Source organism: Antechinus flavipes, chromosome 3 (assembly GCF_016432865.1).
Source record: "Antechinus flavipes isolate AdamAnt ecotype Samford, QLD, Australia chromosome 3, AdamAnt_v2, whole genome shotgun sequence".
Taxonomy (NCBI): Eukaryota; Metazoa; Chordata; class Mammalia; order Dasyuromorphia; family Dasyuridae; genus Antechinus; species Antechinus flavipes.
The window spans coordinates 546,530,276-546,550,076 of NC_067400.1; the positions used below are offsets into that span (position 1 = coordinate 546,530,276).

Below are 19,801 nucleotides of genomic sequence, written 5' to 3' on the forward strand. Positions count from 1 at the left end.
GCACTTTGGAATTCGGTCTTCCTAACTCCAGGGCAGTGCCAGACCCGTGAGAGGCTAGATCGAGGATGAGAGCTCCCCAAAGTGAAAAATTTAGTCAGTAGAGCTGAGAATGGAACAATCGTGTCCAGCTTTTCAAGCCTGGTCCGTCCTTCCCTTGATCTGTAAATTGTCAGGATTGGGAGTCCAGTCCAGACTTTGGGTATGATCTTTGCAAAGACCTGTAAGCATTCTGGGACTACGTTTCATCACCAGTAAAATGGGAAGATTGGATTAAAATGGACTCTAAAATCCCTCCCTGCCTTAAATCCTAAAATTGTTCCGTGCTTCCAAGAAGGAAACAGAATTGCTAAAAATAACACGTGAGAGAGAGTGGCCACCACGGACTCCTCAGGGCAGGAAAGCCCCAGGCCGCGCAGGCGCACTCCCCTCCCAAAGCCTGTGATGTCATGCGTAACTCCCGGCACCTCCGGAACTGAGCTTCGGACGTCCGTAGCAAGTCGGACGGAAGGGAAAGCACACGGAAGAGGTGGGAGGAAGAGAAAAGTGTTGTTCAGTGGAGAGAACGTGTGGCTTCCGGTTGCTTTCTTCTTTCACCGCCGCGATGTTCTCTCGTGTTTCGAGTCTCGGGCCCAACCGCCCCCTCTTCCTTCGTCTTCCCTGCATCCCTGGTGGCTCTGAAGCGGCTATGGAGACTCGGGGGCCGTGGTCTCTCCCCGGCCAAGCCAGGTACTACCTTACTTTCTCCCCTTCTGGAGCCTTGGGGTCACCCTGGCAACCGCGCGCTCCTCGTGCCCCGCCCCCGTGACCTCTGCCCTCGGAGCCTTTCCTACCCCTCTTCCTTGCGACCCTTTTCCTGGGCCTAACATTGAGCTCCCTCTGCCCCTTTCCAGTTGTGTTTGTCCAGATTCGTGCTCCCCTCAGCCCCGGCCCTTTCCACGGCTTCCTCCCTAGCTGCGGGAGTTGGGGGTTAAAAACGCCCTCCATCTCCACGATTTCCCCTTACTGATATGCAACAATAGTCAAGTTAGCTGTAAGAAATTGGATTAGACCCTTAGAGGAGAGCTCCCGTTCCAGTTCCTTCGTGCACGAGTAGCTAACCAGCGTTTGTTGGATTTCATCCTTAGCAATCTTACTCCCTGTTCCCATACTCAATTCAGAGTTCTCCCAACTTTTATCACAGAGAGCACAAAGTACTGAGTGTGGAGTCAGGAAGACTGTGCAAGTCACTTCACCCTGTCTGCCTCAATTTCCTTATCTGTAAAATGAGTTGGAGAAGGCGGTGGCAAAGTACTCCAGTGTCTGTCAGGAAAATTCCAAGTGGGTCAGGGAGAGTCCGAGGGAACTGAAAACGACTGAAGAGCAAATTTCCATAAACCTGTGTTTTAGCAGAACTAGATGAGTCTCTGTTCTTGTTCCATCCCCTTTTTTGGTACCTGTCTATAGCATTCTTACCTCAGATAGCTCTTCTATGAGCAATAGCCACAATTTGCATAGTGGTTGATACATTTGATCCTCACAACAGCTATGTGACATGGGTGCTATTACTACCCTCATTTTACATATGATGAAACTGACAGATTGTGATCTTCCTCAACATTGTCTCCTCACCAAAGTGAGCTCTCCCTTAAATTTCATTTTTTTCATCTAGCTCATTTTTCTAGACATTTAATTATTTGTGTATTCATTCTTCCATCTAACTAGATTATAAACTCCTTTGTAAGTTTATTTTATATCTTCAGTGCTTAATTGTCGTTTGTCCTTCATTCTTGACGAGGACCATGACGTCAGGGAGGTGATGCCATGACATGCAAGTGAATTGGATTTAAGTGAGGGAGGACTAAACGTTTCATAGAGTAATGTCTGAAGGAATGAATATAACAATAATAAGTTTGCTAATCTTATTGGGACAGAAGAAAGATATAGTGTGGTAGGCAATATCGGAGATCTCATCCAAGGGGAAACCAGAGAAAACTTTATGGAAAAGTTAGCATCTCAACTAGACTTTACAGATTGAAAATGTGAGAAATGGGAGTGTGCATTTCAACCATGTGACCAGAGGTATGGAACTGGGAGAGACCTGCAAGATTTTTTGGAATATTGAGTTTTTCCATTTGACTGATGTACATGCAGAAATAAGGCCGAAGAACTTATCAAAATCTGTCTGAAAATGCTCTTTGCACCAAAAAAAGAGAAATGTACATTTAAGCAACTCTAAGGTTCCATCTCAGAACATCAGGATTGACAGAGATGACAAAGGAAAACGAGATATTAAGCTCCCAAAAAATAAACATATTAATATATTCTTAGAGGAGTTGTGGATTGGCATAACCCTTCTGGAAAGCAATTTGGAACTAAGACCCTAAAATCATTAAATTGCATTCGCCTTAACCCAGCAATACCACAACTAGGCTGTACCCTCAAGAGATCAAAGAAATACTATGACAAAGAATTGGTAACTGAGGGAGTGCCCACCAATTGGAAAATGTCTAGACAAATTATGATACATGAATCTGGTAGAATATTGTGCTGCAAGAAATGCTGAAGGAAAACCTAGGAAACTGTATGAAATAATACAGAGTGAACTGAGAAGAACCAGAAGAGTAATATGTGCAATATATGCAGTAGCAACATTGTAATGACAAACAACTTTGAAAGACTGAAAACTTGATCAAAACAGTGGCCATCCATGATTTTAGAGGACTGAAGATCCATGCCATTCCACCTGCTGGCAAAATAATGAGGAATTCATTGTGGAAGGAGATATGTTTTTGGACTCTATATTTGTTACTAAAGTTTTATTTTGTTTTTTTTTTTCTCCCCCTTTGGGGGGATGGGGAAATAGGGAAGTGTAAAGGAGAAAAGATAGATGTATGGGGGGCAGCTAGGTGGCACAGTGGATAGAGCATCAGCCCTGAAGTCAGAAGTACCTGAGTTCAAATCTGGGCTTAGATACTTAACACTTCCTAGTTGTGTGATCCTGGATAAGTCACTTAACCCCAATTGCCTCATCGAAGAAAAAAGAAAAGATAGATTTATGCTAATTGAAAAATAAAACTAGAAATGTAAGTTGGTAGCAGATGAGACTAGAAATGATTGAATGCCTCTTGTTTTGTTTGTTATTAGGGAGCCATTGAAGATTTTTTTTAAGTAGGGTTTTATCTTAAAGAGAGAAATATATGAGAAAGATGACTGTTGGTATATGGGAAAAGTTAGAATATGAAAAGACAGTGTTGGGAAAATCAGGTAGAAGTCTTATCAAAGGATATGTAAAAGCTGCTAAGGGTATAATTGGAATGTAGTGAGAATGGAAAGGAAAGGGAAAAATTGGAGAGAGATTTGTAAGGAACAATCAGTAACACTTAACAAGAAATTGGATATGAGGAATCAAAGATGATTAAAACTTCAAACCCAGGAGACTGGTAAACGTAGTGCTATTAAATGGTAAGGTTTTGAGAGGGGAGGAAAGTTATATTTTTGACTAAAAAGTATACATTCAAAGTCTTGAACACCATTGGAGTAGCAAATAAAAATAAACTCTTAAATTATCTTCACGTAATATATACATTTCTTTTTCCTTTTCTTTATTCTTTGAAATATCTTTCCTAGGACAGAATACAAAATCCAAAGATATTTTGGTACAAGCAGTGTGGTCTACAGAAAGAAAAATAAGTCTTTTGTTCCTGTTGCAAAGATTTCTGACAATATTCCAAAGAGCCAGAATGAAAAAAAGAAAAATGCAAGTAACTTGTTGAATATTATAAAGAGTATGAAAGTTGAATTAAATACATCAGACATGTTAGAGAACAGAAAACCTCATACAACCAATAAACAAAAGAAGGAGGTTAAAAACTTGGGGAGGACAAGTAATGTAAGTCAGAAAGCTGTGGAAGATTCTTCACCTGAGAGGTAAGTTGAATTTTCATTTGAATGTTTCTTGATATGATGGGTTTGATACTCCATTTTTTTCCCCTTTGAATTTGTACTGTTTAAATTTGAGCTTTTAAGTAACAAATAAATATTGTTTTCCCTTCATTCCAATCTCCAGTACTTCATCATGATGTGTAGATGATTCTGGGTTGTCCAAGACTATGTCATTGAAAAATAAATTCTGATAGATCATACTAAGATGTATAGCAAACTTTGACAAACTATATGACAATACCTTCAGGTTATGGGGGAAAAAAGGCCATATTCTGAGAAATTTTCCACTGAGAGAACAAATATTTCCATCTAAGAATAGATGGAAGTCAGAAAAATTAATCAGAAAGCTGTAGAAGGAATCTTAATTAAGAGTTACAAAGTGCCTGGTCAGGTGGAGGTGGAACTCGAAAGAAAGGGAAGATTTGAGAGTAACTGCCTAACAAAATTTCAAATCATGCAGTTACTGAAGAAAAACAGGAACACCACCAATGTAGTAATGACTGAAAAGGTATTATTAATTTCATGTTCTTAGATTGAAAATAATAAAACTGAATGTTTGTCAATTTTACACAATTAAGACTTTTTACTGAAATAGGTTTAGTCACCCCACTTTGTTAGCTTAGAATAATGAGCTTTATAATATATACATACATATTAATACAAAGTTATTATAAGATTAAATGTGCTTCAAGAAGATTTAAAACTAAAATAATATTGGGAATCATGTTTATATTTGACTTGTTAAGCTCTAAAACTAGTGGAGCTTTATATAACCTGGTGTAAAAAAGAAAGATAGATTACAAGACTGTCAATTTGCATTTTGCTTAACAGAGAAATGTAACAGTATATAACATTCTATTTTCTTTCTTTTCACATTCTTCTTCAGTCACCAGTCGCTGAGTCCCGAATTAGTGGCTGCTGCAACTGCTGTTGCTGATTCTCTTCCTTTTAACAAACAATCAGTCAAATCAGAGTTGCTGGGTCAATTGAGGAAACATGAGAAAGACTTCAAAGCACACCAAGGAAAAGAAACAGTTAAAATAAGGTTAGTAATTGAATGGCAATCTTCATAATGGTACCCGATGTAATCATTTTTTCATTTAAATGAGATGGCAATTGTAACTTTAAATTCTTCTTAAAAACATCACACAAGTTAAAAGTTTTATCTATCAAAAAGCTACTTTAAAAAATAGTAAAGTAAAAAGAAACTGGCAAACTTAGAACCTCTTTTTTTTTTTTTTTTTTTTAATAACTTTTTATTGATAGAACCCATGCCAGGGTAATTTTTTACAGCATTATCCCTTGCATTTACTTCTGTTCCTATTTTTCCCCTCTCTCCCTCCACCCCCTCCCCCAGATAGCAAGCAGTCCTTTACATGTTGAATAGGTTACAGTATATCCTAGATATAATATATGTGTGCAGAACCAAACAGTTTTCTTGTTGCACAGGGAGAATTGAATTCAGAAGGTATAAATAACCTGGGAAGAAAAACAAAAATGCAAGCAATTTATATTCATTTCCCAGTCTTTGGGTGTAGCTGCTTCTGTCCATCTTTGATCAATTAAAGCTCTCTTTATCGAAGAGATCCACTTCCATCAGAATACATCCTCAAACAGTGTCGTTGTTGAGGTATATAATGATCTCCTGAGAACCTCTTTTTAAGGAAATATTCCTGTGAAAGGAAACATTTTTCTAAATGAAGTAAATTGCTAGATGTATGTCAGCATGACAAAATCTTCCTTGGTCTTCATAATCTTTGACTTTTTTAAATTAATAAATCTCTACACTTAACCATCATGACATTCCCATAGGCACAAAATTTTGAATATAAATTACAGAGAAAGAGAAGCCCAATTATCATATATATAAAGTTATACATTTCAAAATTATACTAAAAAAAAATCAAGGTGAAACATTTACAGGTTGAGCTGAATTCATTTTTTAATTAATTTTTTTAAATTTATTTTATAATTTTTTATTGACAGAACCCATGCCAGGGTAATCTTTTACAACATTATCCCTTGTACTCACTTCTGTTCCGATTTTTTCCCTTCCTCCCTCCCTCCACCCCCTTCCCTATATGGCAAGCAGTCCTATATATGTTAAATATGTTGCAGTATATCCTAGATACAATATATGTATATAGAACCGAACAGTTCTCTTGTTGCACAGGGAGAATTGGATTCAAAAAGTAAAAATAACCTGGGAAGAAAAACAAAAATGCAAATAGTTTACATTCATTTCCCACTGTCCTTTCTTTGGGTGTAGCTGCTTCTGTCCATCATTGATCAATTGAAACTGAGTTAGGTCTCTTTGTCAAAGAAATCCACTTCCATCAGAATATATCTTCATACAGTATCATTGTTGAGGTATATAATGATCTCCTGGTTCTGCTCATTTCCCTTAGCATCAGTTCATGTAAGTCTCTCCAAGCCTCTCTGTATTCATCCTGCTGGTCATTTCTTATAGAACAATAATATTCCATAACATTCATATACCACAATTTGCCCAGCCATTCTCCAATTGATGGGCATCCATTCATTTTCCAGTTTCTAGCCACTACAAACAGGGCTGCCACAAACATTTTGGCACATACAGGTCCCTTTCCCTTCTTTAGGATATAAGTCCAAAAGTAACACTGCTGGATCAAAAGGTATGCACAGTTTAATAACTTTTTGGGCATAATTCCAGATTGCTCTCCAGAATGGTTGGATTCGTTCACAACTCCACCAACAATGCATCAGTGTCCCAGTTTTCCCGCATCCCCTCCAACATTCATCATTATTTTTTCTTGTCATCTTAGCCAATCTGACAGGTGTGTAGTGGTATCTCAGAGTTGTCTTAATTTGCATTTCTGATCAATAGTGATTTGGAACACTCTTTCATATGAGTGGTAATAGTTTAAATTTCATCATCTGAAAATTGTTCATATCCTTTGACCATTTATCAATTGGAAAATGGCTTGATTTCTTATAAATTAGAGTCAATTTTCTATATATTTTAGAAATGAGGCCTTTATCAAAACCTTTAACTGTTGCTTCCCTTCTAATCTTGTTTGTATTAGTTTTGTTTGTACAAAGGCTTTTTAATTTGATATAATCAAAATTTTCTATTTTGTGATCAGTAATGATCTCTAGTTCATCTTTGGTCACAAATCTGTTCCTCCTCTCCAAGTCTGAGAGATAAGCCATCCTATGTTCCTCTAATTTATTTATAATCTCGTTCTTTATGCCTAAATCATGGACTCATTTTGATCTTATCTTGGTATACGGTGTTAAGTGTGGGTCCATGCCTAATTTCTGCCATACTAATTTCCAGTTACCCCAGCAGTTTTTATCAAATAATGAATTCTTATCCCAAAAGTTAGGATCTTTGGGTTTGTCAAATACTAGATTGCTATAGTTGACTATTTTGTCTTGTGAACCTAACCTATTCCACTGATCAACTAATCTATTTCTTAGCTAATACCAAATGGTTTTGGTGACTGCTGCTTTATAATATAATTTTAGATCAGGTACAGCTAAGCCACCTTCATTTGATTTTTTTTTTCATTAATTCCCTTGAGATTCTCGACCTTTTATTGTTCCATATGAATTTTGTTGTTATTTTTTCTAGATCATTAAAATATTTTCTTGGAAGTCTGATTGGGATAGCACTAAATAAATAGATTAGTTTAGGGAGTATTGTCATCTTTATTATATTCGCTTGACCTATCCAAGAGCACTTAATATTTTTCCAATTATTTAAGTCTGACTTTATTTATGTGGAAAGTTTTTTGTAATTTTGCTCATATAATTCTTGACTTTCCTTTGGTAGATAGATTCCCAAATATTTTATGCTGTCAACAGTTATTTTGAAGGGAATTTCTCTTTGTATCTCTTGCTGTTGGATTTTGTTGGTGATGTATAAAAATGCTGAGGATTTATGGAGATTTATTTTGTATCCTGCTACTTTGCTAAAGTTATGAATTATTTCTAATAGCTTTTTAGTAGAATCTCTTGGGTTCTCCAGGTATACCATCATATCATCTGCAAAGAGTGATAGTTTAGTTTCCTCATTGTCTACTCTAATTCCTTTAATCGTTTTCTCGACTCTTACTGCAGAGGCTAGTGTTTCTAATACAATATTGAATAATAATGTGATAGTGGGCAACCTTGTTGAGCTGAATTTTAAAAGCATTTTGTGGAGGACTCTGGAAAAACTAGAAATCAAATTTTACTAGAGGAAATTTGTATGCCAGTCTTGGTAGTTTCTGTTATATTTACCTGTAACATTTTTTCTTCAATTTTCATTTGATAGTTTTTTTTTTTCCCTCCTTAATGTGTGTCATACCAACTCCAACTCCACTTTCTGAGAAGTTTCAAACATAAAAAAATAATAGATCTGGATTTTAATCTAAATATTTCACTATCTGCCCTCCCCCCACTTAATAGTATTTTATTCTTTTACAATTACATGTAAGGATAATTTCCAACAGTAATTTTTATAAGATTTTGAGTTCCAAACTTTTCTACCTCCTTCCTTTCTCTTCCCCCCTCTCCAAGATAGCAGGAGTCTGATATACATTGTACAATCACATTAAACATATTTCCATATTAGTCAAGAAAAATCAGAACAAAAGGGAAAAACCACATACAAAAAAAGTGAAAATGGCCTGCTTTCAGATTCCATAGTTCTTTCTTTGAATGTGTATAACATTTTCCATCATGAGTCTTTTGGAATTATCTTAGATTGTTGTATTGCTCAGAGTAGTTAAGTTTAGCATAGTGAATCATCATACAATGGCTGGCTCTCTCCACAAACTCAACATCAGTATGTAGAAATCTTTCCAGGTTTTTTTGAATTCACCTACTCATCTCCAGAATCTTCTTAAGCCTAGATTTTTCTCTTTATTTACAGTTTCTGCTTTTATGTTTTCATTAACTCAAGAAGTTCAAGGATCTTCACTATGCAGATGATTCCTAATTTTATAGTATAAGTCCCAAGTTCTCTGTTAAGCTTTATTCTTACATTACCAAATGCCTTGCATTCTCTAGATCTGAATGTCCCATGAGCATCTCAAATTCAACATCTAAATGCAGTTCATATTTCACCCAAGACCTATTCCAATGCCAAATTGCCCCACTTCTGTTGATGACAACACTATTATTCAACTCCTCCAAATTCACACAGTTGGGACCATGGCTAATTCTTCATTCTCTTCCTATCACTATATCCAGTAGTTGCCAATGCTTAGTAATCCTACCTACACAACATTTCTTATGCCTGACACCTCTCCATTCACAACCTTGACTCCTATTCAGGCCCTTGCCACTTCTCTCTTGGACTCTTGAAATAGCTTCTTTATTTGTCTCCCTTCTTTCAGTTTCTTGCCTTGAAAATTCATTATCCACCTCGTTGATATATTGATATTTCTAAAAGAGCACTGAGTCACTTTCTAGAAATCTTCAGTGGCTCCCTCTTACCTCTAAGATAGACTACAAAATCCTTAGCCTTTTATTTAATATCTTCTGCCCATCTTATGAATCTTATTCCATATTACTGCTAATTAAACTCTGAAGACAGTCCCTCTTCTCAAGGAATTCACATTCTAATAGAATAGAAAATGATAGGCAGTTTCAGCTAAGTAAGATGGAAGGTGATGATGGTTTTTAGGTTACAGAAACAAAGCAAATGATTGTACATTTCCTTTAATGTCATTTCCATTAATAAAACCAAAACTCTTTTAGTTGTTTAACCATTTGACTATGACAAGGACTTTGGTGGCAAAAAGCATTCACTTCTGCATGAAATTGATTCCCTGAATGATGGCTCTTGGAACTGGGTTGGAAGCAGAATATGGGTGATGGGATTGAGGAATGGAAGGGCTGTTGAGGGCATGTAGGGGTCCTGGATTATCTTCATGAAGGCCTAAAGGAAAATTGTGATGGAAGTGATAATGGTGACTTGACTTGCTTGGCGCATTACTTGTCTTTCCTTCAGGGTACCCTGCTACTTCAGCTAATGCACTTGTTCCCTGTAATTGACACGTGGTGGGGAATGGCTGGCTCTCTCCACAAAGATCCCTCCCGTGGATGATTGCTTTAGCAGCTGGGTTGGAAGCAGGGCCAGTGTGTTGGTATGGGAAGGGGCTATTTGCATAGTGTTTCCAATAGCTCTTGGGTTCACCTTCTTGTTGTTTGAGCCTCTTTCTCCCTTCCCTTTGCTTTAACAAATCCTTAACTGCTTTCAAATCATCAATTAGATACCACTTCCTATGTGAGGCTTTGGGCATCTTCTCCAGCCCAGTTATTAGCTTGTATGTGCATATGCTTGTTTCTTTCTCTCTCTCTCTCTCTATATATATATATATATATATATATATATCCCTTTCTCTCTCTCTCTTTTCTTCTCTCCTTTCCTTTACTCTTCCTTCTCCTCCCCTTCCCTTTCCTCTTCTCTTCTCTCATATTTGTATGTTTACATGTGTCTTCCCTACCCTCCCTGCCCCCCAGTTCAATATAACTTCCATGAGGGAGGCTGTTTTCTTTTTGCATTTGTATTTATATCTCTGGTATCTTCCTTATAATGAGCACTGTATGCTAATTGAGTTGAATTTTCATTATCTCATTCCAGCTTGGTCTGTCTACTTGCTTTCCTCTGCCTACTGATTTGAAAACTTTCTGTGAGGGATATGGATAAGTGGTTTCACTCCTTTTTAGAAACATAATTAATCTTGTAGAAGATAATTGAACTTTTTTTCTGTCATCTAATTGCTGATTTGTATCTGAATTCCTGTACTTTTATTAGTTCCCTCATTCCCCATTTTGGGCAGTTTTTCAGGTTTTTGATTGAGCAGGTTTTTAGCCTTTTTGCCTGAGTTACTTTTCAGTTTCACTGACAGTTTTCATTTTGTTAATTTTTTCAGGAACTTGGTTGGCTCCCCCCCTCCCCCTCCCAATACATTTATGCAACTGGTTCAATAGTTACTAAGCATCATCCTTGTGATGAGCACAGTGCAAGGAATAGAGGGAGATACAAAGTTCACCTAAAACATATTCCTTTTTCTCAAGGAATTTTTTAAAACATTAGGGAGCACTCTACCTATATATAGTCTAGTAATAGATACCAGTCAGTAAAGCATTTATTAAAGGCCTACTAAGTGCCAGGCACTGTGCTTATCTCTTCCCTTAGTGAACTTACATTCTATTGGCAGAAATAAAAGTACATAACTATTTATAAACTATATATAAAATATATTTCATAAATAAAAGTTAATAGAACATGGGGATCATGAGCTAATGGAGAATAGGAGAAGGCCATGTGTAAAAGGTGGTGCTTGAGCAGATTTTTTTTTCTTTTAAATTCAATTATTTAATATTTTTATTTTTCCCCAGTTACATTTAAACCAATTTTTTAATATTTGTTTTTAAAACTTTGAGTTCTAGATTCTCTTCTTTATCCTCACTTCCAGACCCATTTAATTAAGAAATCACATGTAAAGTTATGCAAAACATTTCCATAATGGTAATGTTGGGAAAGAAAACTTAGGTCTCCCATCCTTAAAAAAAAGATCTCACAAAAAATGAAGCGAAAGAGTGTATGCTTCAATCTGTATTCAGACACAATCAGTTCTTTCTCTGGGTATGGATAGGATTTTTCATCACAAATCCTTCAGAGTAGTCATGAATCCTTGTATTGCAGAGAATAGCAAAGTCATTCACAGTTGACCATCTCAGAACATTGATTACTTTGTACCCTATACATTTCACTTTGCTTAAGTTCAGGAATAATTTTCTGAGAGCATCCTACGAGCAGATTTTCAGGGAATCAATAGATTTCAAGGCAGTGGTAGGTGGGAGAGCATTTCATGGACATTGAACACCCAACTCTAAGGTACTGAGTGAGGCAGTAATATGAAAAAGTGTATTTTTCATATTTTCCATGTACTTTCCACTATCCATTTGGATGAGCTAATGAGCTGGCCTCCAGTCAGGAAGCCCTGGACAAATCGTGTAAACTTCTGAGAGCCCCAGGCAACTTTTACACAAAGTTTGCAGAACAGTTAGTCTTTATTGCTAACACATTTACTCACTGGAGAGCTCTCTAGTTGATGAAGTCACAGGTTTAATTTTGACCAAAAACAAAGGTAATTTGCTTATATGATGAGTCTATTGGAGGTTAGGAAACGTTGAAAGGGAAGATTGCTACCAATTTGGGATATTAGAAAAAAACTGATGATGATGATGATGTTGATAAAAAACTTATTTGATGATGACAAATGAAGGATAAAGCATTTATTAAGCCTCTATTATATGTCTATATTAAGTGCTAGAGATACAAACAGAAAAAACTGGAACAGTCACTGCTTACACTTGTGAGAGATGGTACATGAAAAAAGTTTAGCTAAAAGCAAATAGAAAGGTCCAAGAGTCTCTACATTACATTAGGAGATCAGATGGCAGCATCAGGGGCCTGCCAGGTATGTAGAGGTAAGGCAGGTGGCAGGACCTTGGGGACTTCTGGAGGTATTGACAGTGTAGATGCTAAGGCAACATTCTCTATCCCAATGGGTAGAGTAGAGTGAGTGACCTCCATCTCTAAGTCCTTGAGCAGGTAAGTAGCCCAGGAGGAAGGGGCAAGGCAAAAGTGTATTCATAATGAGTCTTATGAGACAAATCAGCTTTGTGAAGAACAATTGAAAGCTAACAGAGAACAGAAGCCCAGTATCAAAAACATTGATAGAAGCATCAGAGCGTCTAGGTTCACCTCCCACTTACCAGCTAGCTTACGTTGGGCATGACATTTAATCTCTTTGAAGAGCTCATTTTACTCATCTTTAAAAATAAGGGATTTAGACAAGATGATCTATAGAATCTCTTGATCTATTATCCTGCAATCATAAGGAGATATTACCAAAATGTTAGGGTCATAATGGCCTTTAAAATTTTGTTTCTGTGGAATTATCAGCCAACAGTGTGATACAAGAACATGTTGTGGGATGGGAGTAAAGACCAATTGTATTCTTTGTTTTGTTTGGAACCAATTAGTTGTATGACTTCACAAGTTATGTGCCCTCAGTTAAATCTTATCGTCTTCATATATTAAAAATGAATGAATTGATCTTCAAGGTCATTTTCATGTCTAAAATTCTGTAATTCTTAAGTGTTGAAATGCGGGTAATCCTTAAACTTGTAGTTTTTGCTTGTTAGGATTTTTTGAAAATTAATCTAATTCAAAGGATTTTAAAAAACTTAAATATAAAAGTGAGTAAAAATTTTTCATAGATCTTTATGAAAAGGTGCACATTTAGATTTTATAAAAATACATTAATGTTACCTGGAAATTGTCTTATAAAACAAAACTGTTGTGCTATTTGTAGTCAAGGAGTGATTTCAAGATAATTTCAAAGGGCTCATATTGAAAAATATTATCCAAATCTAGGAGAAGAACTGATAAACTGCATAAAAGTATGCAGATTGAAGCATACATTTTTCATATTATTTTCCTTGGTATTTTTTTTTGAGTGCAACATGGTAATATGGAAATATATTTTGTATAACTTCACATGTATAATTGATTTTTTTTTTTTTCACAATGGGCAAGGGAGGGTTTGGAAGGAGGGAGAGAATGTGTAACTTAAGATTTTTTTTAATGTTTAGAAAAACCAAAATATCTATTAGAACAAAAGCAAACAGTATTAGAATTTTTTTTTTTAAAGCAAGGAAAATGCTTTTGTGTCCCATTTTTTTACCTGCCTAAAATTCTACAGCCTTTGGTTGTGTAATAAAATATGAAATTATGAAATGGGGGTAGGTATTCCTTGTTCTTTGAGTACTTGCTTAGAAAGACCACAGCTGGCAGCAGGAAAGGGGTGCTAATCATACTTTTAAGTATTGAAGACAACAAGTCATAAAGGCAGAAACAAACAACAAAAGACTTACAGAGTCAGATGTTGATGTTCAGGTAGGAAAATGTTATGGTGATGAGGGAGAAGCAAAGAATATTACTCACATAATCATAGATTAAAGCTGGGAGCACTAGGCAATATTTATCTGATGAAAATGAGGACTTGCGGGGGGCAGAAGTTTGAAGTTTTATCTATTTAGGAATTTGGGGGTGGGAAACATTAATTAATATATACAAATCATTTCAACATTATCAGTAGAATTGTAAAGTTAACATGTCCTCATTATCTCAAAGTTAGCAGGACCTTTTTTTGATGTTCTGCTGGTCTGGAATTTGTCTGGAATTAACAGAACCCTGACAGCATTATATCTTGATGGCTTCTGATGATTCAGTACATATTACCAGGATGTGAATTTTGGTTAATATATGATATAATTTACAAATTATGCTTCTTTGATCTTTGGGACAATTTGTATGTTACTCTCAGCTTCTGCTTTTATCTCTGGCTATTAATAGTACTTCTTATACTGGCTACTTATAAATTTGATATATTGACTAGAAGGGGAGAAAATTTCAGAAGGACCAGAATAAGATATAGTTTTAACACAGTGTTTTCTTTTTTCTTCTTTTTTTTTTTTTAATGTAGTTTTTGGGATCATTGTTGTATCATTTGCTTTCCTTTATTTCTACTTTTCCTTGTGTGTTTTATATTTTTCATATCAATATGATATTATATTATTACTTTAATATGAAATATATTTGGCTATTATCTAATACTAGACTTCCATGTTGTTTTCTCAGTATTATTTTGTTGCAATTAAAAAGCTAATTTTGATCAGTAAAGAAATTGGTGATTGAAATAGGAATGATGTTCAACATGTAAAGGACTCTTGCCATCTGGGGGAAGGGGTGGAGGGAGGGAGGGGAAAAATCGGAACAGAAATGAATGCAAGGGATAATGCTGTAAAAAAATTACCCTGGCATGTGTTCTATCAATAAAAAAATTATTAAAAAAAAAAAAAGAAAGAAAGAAATAGGAATGATGAAAATCTATGGAGAATTTTATCATTTTAAAGTTCCTGATAGAGCCTTTAAATGACCAGTGGATAAATGTTCAATTCTCAAAGCTATCTAACATATGAAGAAACACTTCAAATCACTAATAATTAGAGAAAAGCAAATTAAAACAACTCTGTGGTTCTGTTTCACACTCATAAGATTAGTAAAGATGACAAAAATGGATAATGACCTGTTAGATGGACTAAGGGTAAAAAAGACATTTATTCACTGTTGTTGGAATTGTAAATTGGTACAACCATTCTGGAAAGCAATATGTAACTCAGTTCTGAGAGTCACAAAATTGCATTGCCTTTGACCCAAGGAGATCTTTTCTTGATCAGTATTCAAAAGAGAGGAGCAGTAAAGGAGCAAAAGGGCACATATGTATAAAAAGTATTTATAGAAGCTATTAGCAGTAAAGAACAAGAAATGGGGGGTGGGGGTGGGGGTGGTGGAGCTGAATTGGAGACTGAAGAAAGCAGAGGCAGAAGCAAAGGACAAATTTCCCAAATAATTGGGAAATATTTGAATAAGTTATATAAATGGCTAAAATGATGTAAGAAATGATGAAGGGCACAAATCAGATATAAACTGACATAGTCAAGTGAGAACAGTATTTACAGTAACAACATCCATAAAGACAACTTTGGTAGATTTCCAGAGGATTGATGGTCTATTGTGCTACCTCACTTCCTAACAGAGAGGTGATGAATTCAAAATACAAAATGAAACGCATTTTTTTTTTTTTTACCTGAGCAATGTAGAATTTATTTTGTTTGTCCATGAATGTCTGCTATAAAAGTTCACGATTGGCAATGAATATGGACATATAACACATTTAGATTTTAAGGAAGTAAATTTCAACAAGATCAAAGAGAAGACAGTTATAGCTCTTTGGCCTGAGATTGTAAAGTAGAAGACAGTTCAAAAGAAATGGAAGTTTCACAAATGAAAGTCGGCCAACACAAAGTGAATGATAACATTTTCCAAAGAGATCTGATAAGTCTAGATTTTAAAAAGATTACAAAAAGAGGCATATAATTAAAGAAGTCTTCCAAAGTGGCATAGACCTACAAAAATAGAATCAAGAAAACTAAGGCTCCAAATGAGACTTGTTTTTTAAAAGGCTAGGAATAGAGGCAGAGTTATCCCCCTTCCTTCCCCTTACCTCCCCCAAATTTATTAAAATCTGGAGGGAAAAGGAGGATGAAGTCTGCTGCAAAGAACACATGGTATAAAGCTAAACAATACAATGAAAGCAGAATGAGAAGAAATATAGGTAGAGAGAGACCAGGTGACTATTTTGAGAGTTCATAAGAATATTAATATAGCTGTTAAGGTTTTAATGAGTTGATGCAAGATCACTTTATTTCTAAGATTTCTATGTTCCTGTTCTATGAAAGACTTTAGGGGATGAAGTTTTTAAGAATCTATAAAATTATTTCTCACTTACTGTAAGTTTGAGCAAATTCTTTTGCTCAGATCTCTGAATATTACTTTTTCTCAGCTAGAAGTAGAAAAGGTTTATAAATCTGTCATTATTAAAAATTGAAAGAGAATTTCTAGATGTTCACATATATTTTAACAATGAATTAGTGACCTGAAGTGACTTTGCTGTAGATTGCAGTTATATTGAAATTATCTTTTGTATTTTTAAACTCAGAACTTATGGTTTAAGTTTAAAGGACTGCTATAGTTTTTAATGCAGAAATCCAAAGAACAAATTATAAAAGATAAAATGAAAAACCTTAAAGAGCTGTAGTAAGGGAATATTAGCTGGTATTTTGTATTACTGCCGATTTATACTTGTCAGTTAAAGTATTTATAATGATGATATAAAGATTAAATAGCCTGAGTCATCATTACATGTCAGGAAACCTATTACTGTTTTGTGGTTCAGTGCTCATTTAACCATTTCTGTTTAAGTTTCAGTGACATAATTTCAGATATGAAGATTGCCAAGTCATCTGCCCCTCGAACTTATGCCAGGCCAGACCGTCAAATTCAGTTTGATGAAGAACATGGATTTTTGTCTGCGAAAGAATTGGGAGATCTTAATCCTAAGAAGAGGTACTTTAATTCTCAATGTTTATTTGCTCCATTTTCCTAACTCGGAATATAAATTTTCTTCTATTCTCTTGGTTATGGACTTTGACTATGTATGTTCCTGTCCACAAAGTATTAGACAGAAAAGATGCATCCTCCCAGTCTATACTGCCCCATTCTGTTCACTGGAAAAGGATTTAGCGTCTGTATACATATATTATTCTGGGAGCATTCATATTATATAGGCTGTTTGAAATCCTCCAATATTGATTAGAGTTTTCCTGACTTGGACTAGGTAAGCCAGACCACATATTAGATAAGCAGTCTTCATTTGGCAGCTTTGTTTTCAATTGTATGTTAGTGATATGAAGTAAAATTGTACCAGCTTATATTAACATATTCTAATCATTCTCTACAGCAAGGGAAAATCTTGGAGTTGAAACTTGCTGCTGCTTCCCCAAAATATAAAGTATCCCAAAGAAATTGTTGAAATGATAGATCATTTCATTAATAATGGTAATTTATAAGATGTCCATTCTTCTTTTTTTGTTATTGATTCTGTACTTTAATTAGCTTCCATGGGCTCAATGAGCATGTCTACAGAGATGACTTTTAAGTCTCTATACAGCCCTACTTTCTCACTTCAGTGTTAATTTTGCCTCACAAGTAGTTAATGGACATTTCTATCTGCATTTCATATTTGTCACATTGAAAGAATAACTCATAGTCTCCACCTCTCAGCTCCCTAAAACATCCTTCGTCCACATGACATTCAAGTGTTTACTATGTGTTAAGTTCTAAGGATTCAAAGATGAAAGTAACAGTCTCTGCCCTCAAGGAACTTATATTGAATTAGAAGGGATATAACATCTGCACAGATGAATAGACAATAATTTCAGAAGAAGGAGAAAGAAAAGGCCTTTGTAGAAATTGGCATCTGACCACTGTTAAACTGCTAAATCAGTGGAATTTTGTTGGTATAACTTCTTAGATTTTTGCAAAATATTTGCTATCATCTCTTATACTATTCTTATGGAAAAGATGAAGATATGGACTAGAAGAAAGTTGTAATTAAATGGATTCAGACTAAGCTGTTAATGATAGGAGTTCCCCATTGGAGTTACCTGTGCTTGCCTTTGGGATCAGTGAATTTTTTTGTTTTTTAGTTAGTGTAATAGTAACTTGAAAGACATATATATCTTTACAAACACACCCTGTAGGAGACACAAACTGGGAGATATAGCTTACATACTGCATGATAAAGTCAGGATTTAATAAGATTTTGGCTGACTAGAATAACTTTAAAAAATTTAAATCTGAAACAGATTAAAATGGTACAGAAAATGTATGATATTTCTGTCTCCCATCCTCTTTGAAGCACTTATGATGGGTGGGAAGTGACTGTCAAAACCTGGGAATGGTACAGTTTAAAAGAGTGATTTTTATCCCACCCTGCCAGCTATATTTTGATATCTTGTTTGGGAAGGTGAGTAGTAGAATGCCATACTCACTCCCCTCTTCTCAAATGTCTCCCAGTTATGTTCCAGCAATTAAAAGATTGTTTATATTAATGGACTTCCCTATTAAAATGCTGGAAGTTTAAGCTGATCAGCAGTTCCTACCTTGCTAATCAGCTAATTAGATGGCTTAATGCTTAATGGAGATCTTCTGTGGGAGCACTTTGAAGTGCTAGGAAGTGGGGAGGAGTTGTTATTTCAAGTTAGAGCAGACTTGGAGGGCTTTGAAATATCCAAAAGACTGTTTAAAAAAAAAACAAAGGCACTATGGAGTGGAAAATTGAAACCCTGGAGGTTGAAAAGAGGAGAAAAAACCCAATTCTGCCCTGATGGGGAAAATAGCTTCATAAGCTATGGAAAATTGTCTTTCTGCCTTCAATGCTGTACATTGCTGAGCTTCATCTGTTAATGGAAAATAATTTTACACAAACAAGAAGGCTTTAAAATGCTGTCACACAACTCACACTTGCCAAGATTCATTTGCGATGCAAATATATGTGTATATGATCCAAATCTATGCTTGCATTGGCTATAGGAAACTTGGGATGAAGAAACTTCTATTACCAGTGCAGATAAGTAAATATTCTCTGCATTTTAAACTAGGTAGAGTTCAGAGAGGCACTTGCCCAAGGCTATGTGGTCAGTATTTATCTAAGAAATGATCTGAACCCCTGACTTTCTGATTTGCCAGCCAATTAATGTATTGAGTTTTTAGATCAAGAAGAGAAGGCTAAAAGCAGTTCAAAAGACCCAATTAAAAAGCTGGTTTTTAATATGTCACATTGGTATTTCATTTTGAAAATTCTGCAAATAAGAGCAGGAAACAGTGAAATATGAAACTTCATTAGAGTGAAATATGTTTGCAGAAAGAATGAACTTCAAGCATAGGGGAAAAAGATTAACATGCCATTAGTTATGATTAAATAAAAGACTATTAATAAAAACTATGGATATTCTAAACACTGAAACTGCTTTATGAGTTAGAACATTTTAATTTACCTGTTATCTCTTACAATTAAATTTTACAATATCTTGTGCAATTAAAAAGATCAGAATTGGTATGCTTAATGCTGAAGTTGCTAAATTAAGATTTGATAGTTTTGCCATTACATTGGGTTTTTTTATGACTAAAATGGAAATGAGTCAGATATAAAATTTTGGGATAATATTATATTATCCTTTCAGTAGGAATTTTGGGGATTCAACTGTATTGCCAAATTAATTGTCTTATGAAATAATAAGTCAAATGTGTAAGCCTCATTGTATCTTATTAAAACATCTGGTTTGGGTCAGTTAGTTTTAACTTCTACCTTAAAAACATTTCATGTAAAAATTTTTTTATAAATATCTTAAAATTGGAGTATATAAA

The 19,801-nt window shown here is 35.2% G+C and overlaps 1 protein-coding gene across 1 annotated transcript in view; it reads left to right on the forward strand.

The window, feature by feature from the left end:
- Positions 1 to 498: 498 nt before the first annotated feature.
- MRPS31 (mitochondrial ribosomal protein S31) overlaps positions 499 to 19,801 on the forward strand; it is a 28,570-nt gene continuing 9,267 nt past the window's right edge. Inside the window, exons 1-4 of the mRNA XM_051987396.1 lie at positions 499 to 726; positions 3,607 to 3,906; positions 4,808 to 4,966; positions 16,796 to 16,939. Of these exons, the coding sequence (XP_051843356.1) occupies positions 602 to 726; positions 3,607 to 3,906; positions 4,808 to 4,966; positions 16,796 to 16,939 (728 nt within the window). The 5' untranslated portion in view covers positions 499 to 601. The remainder of the gene's footprint in view (positions 727 to 3,606; positions 3,907 to 4,807; positions 4,967 to 16,795; positions 16,940 to 19,801) is intronic.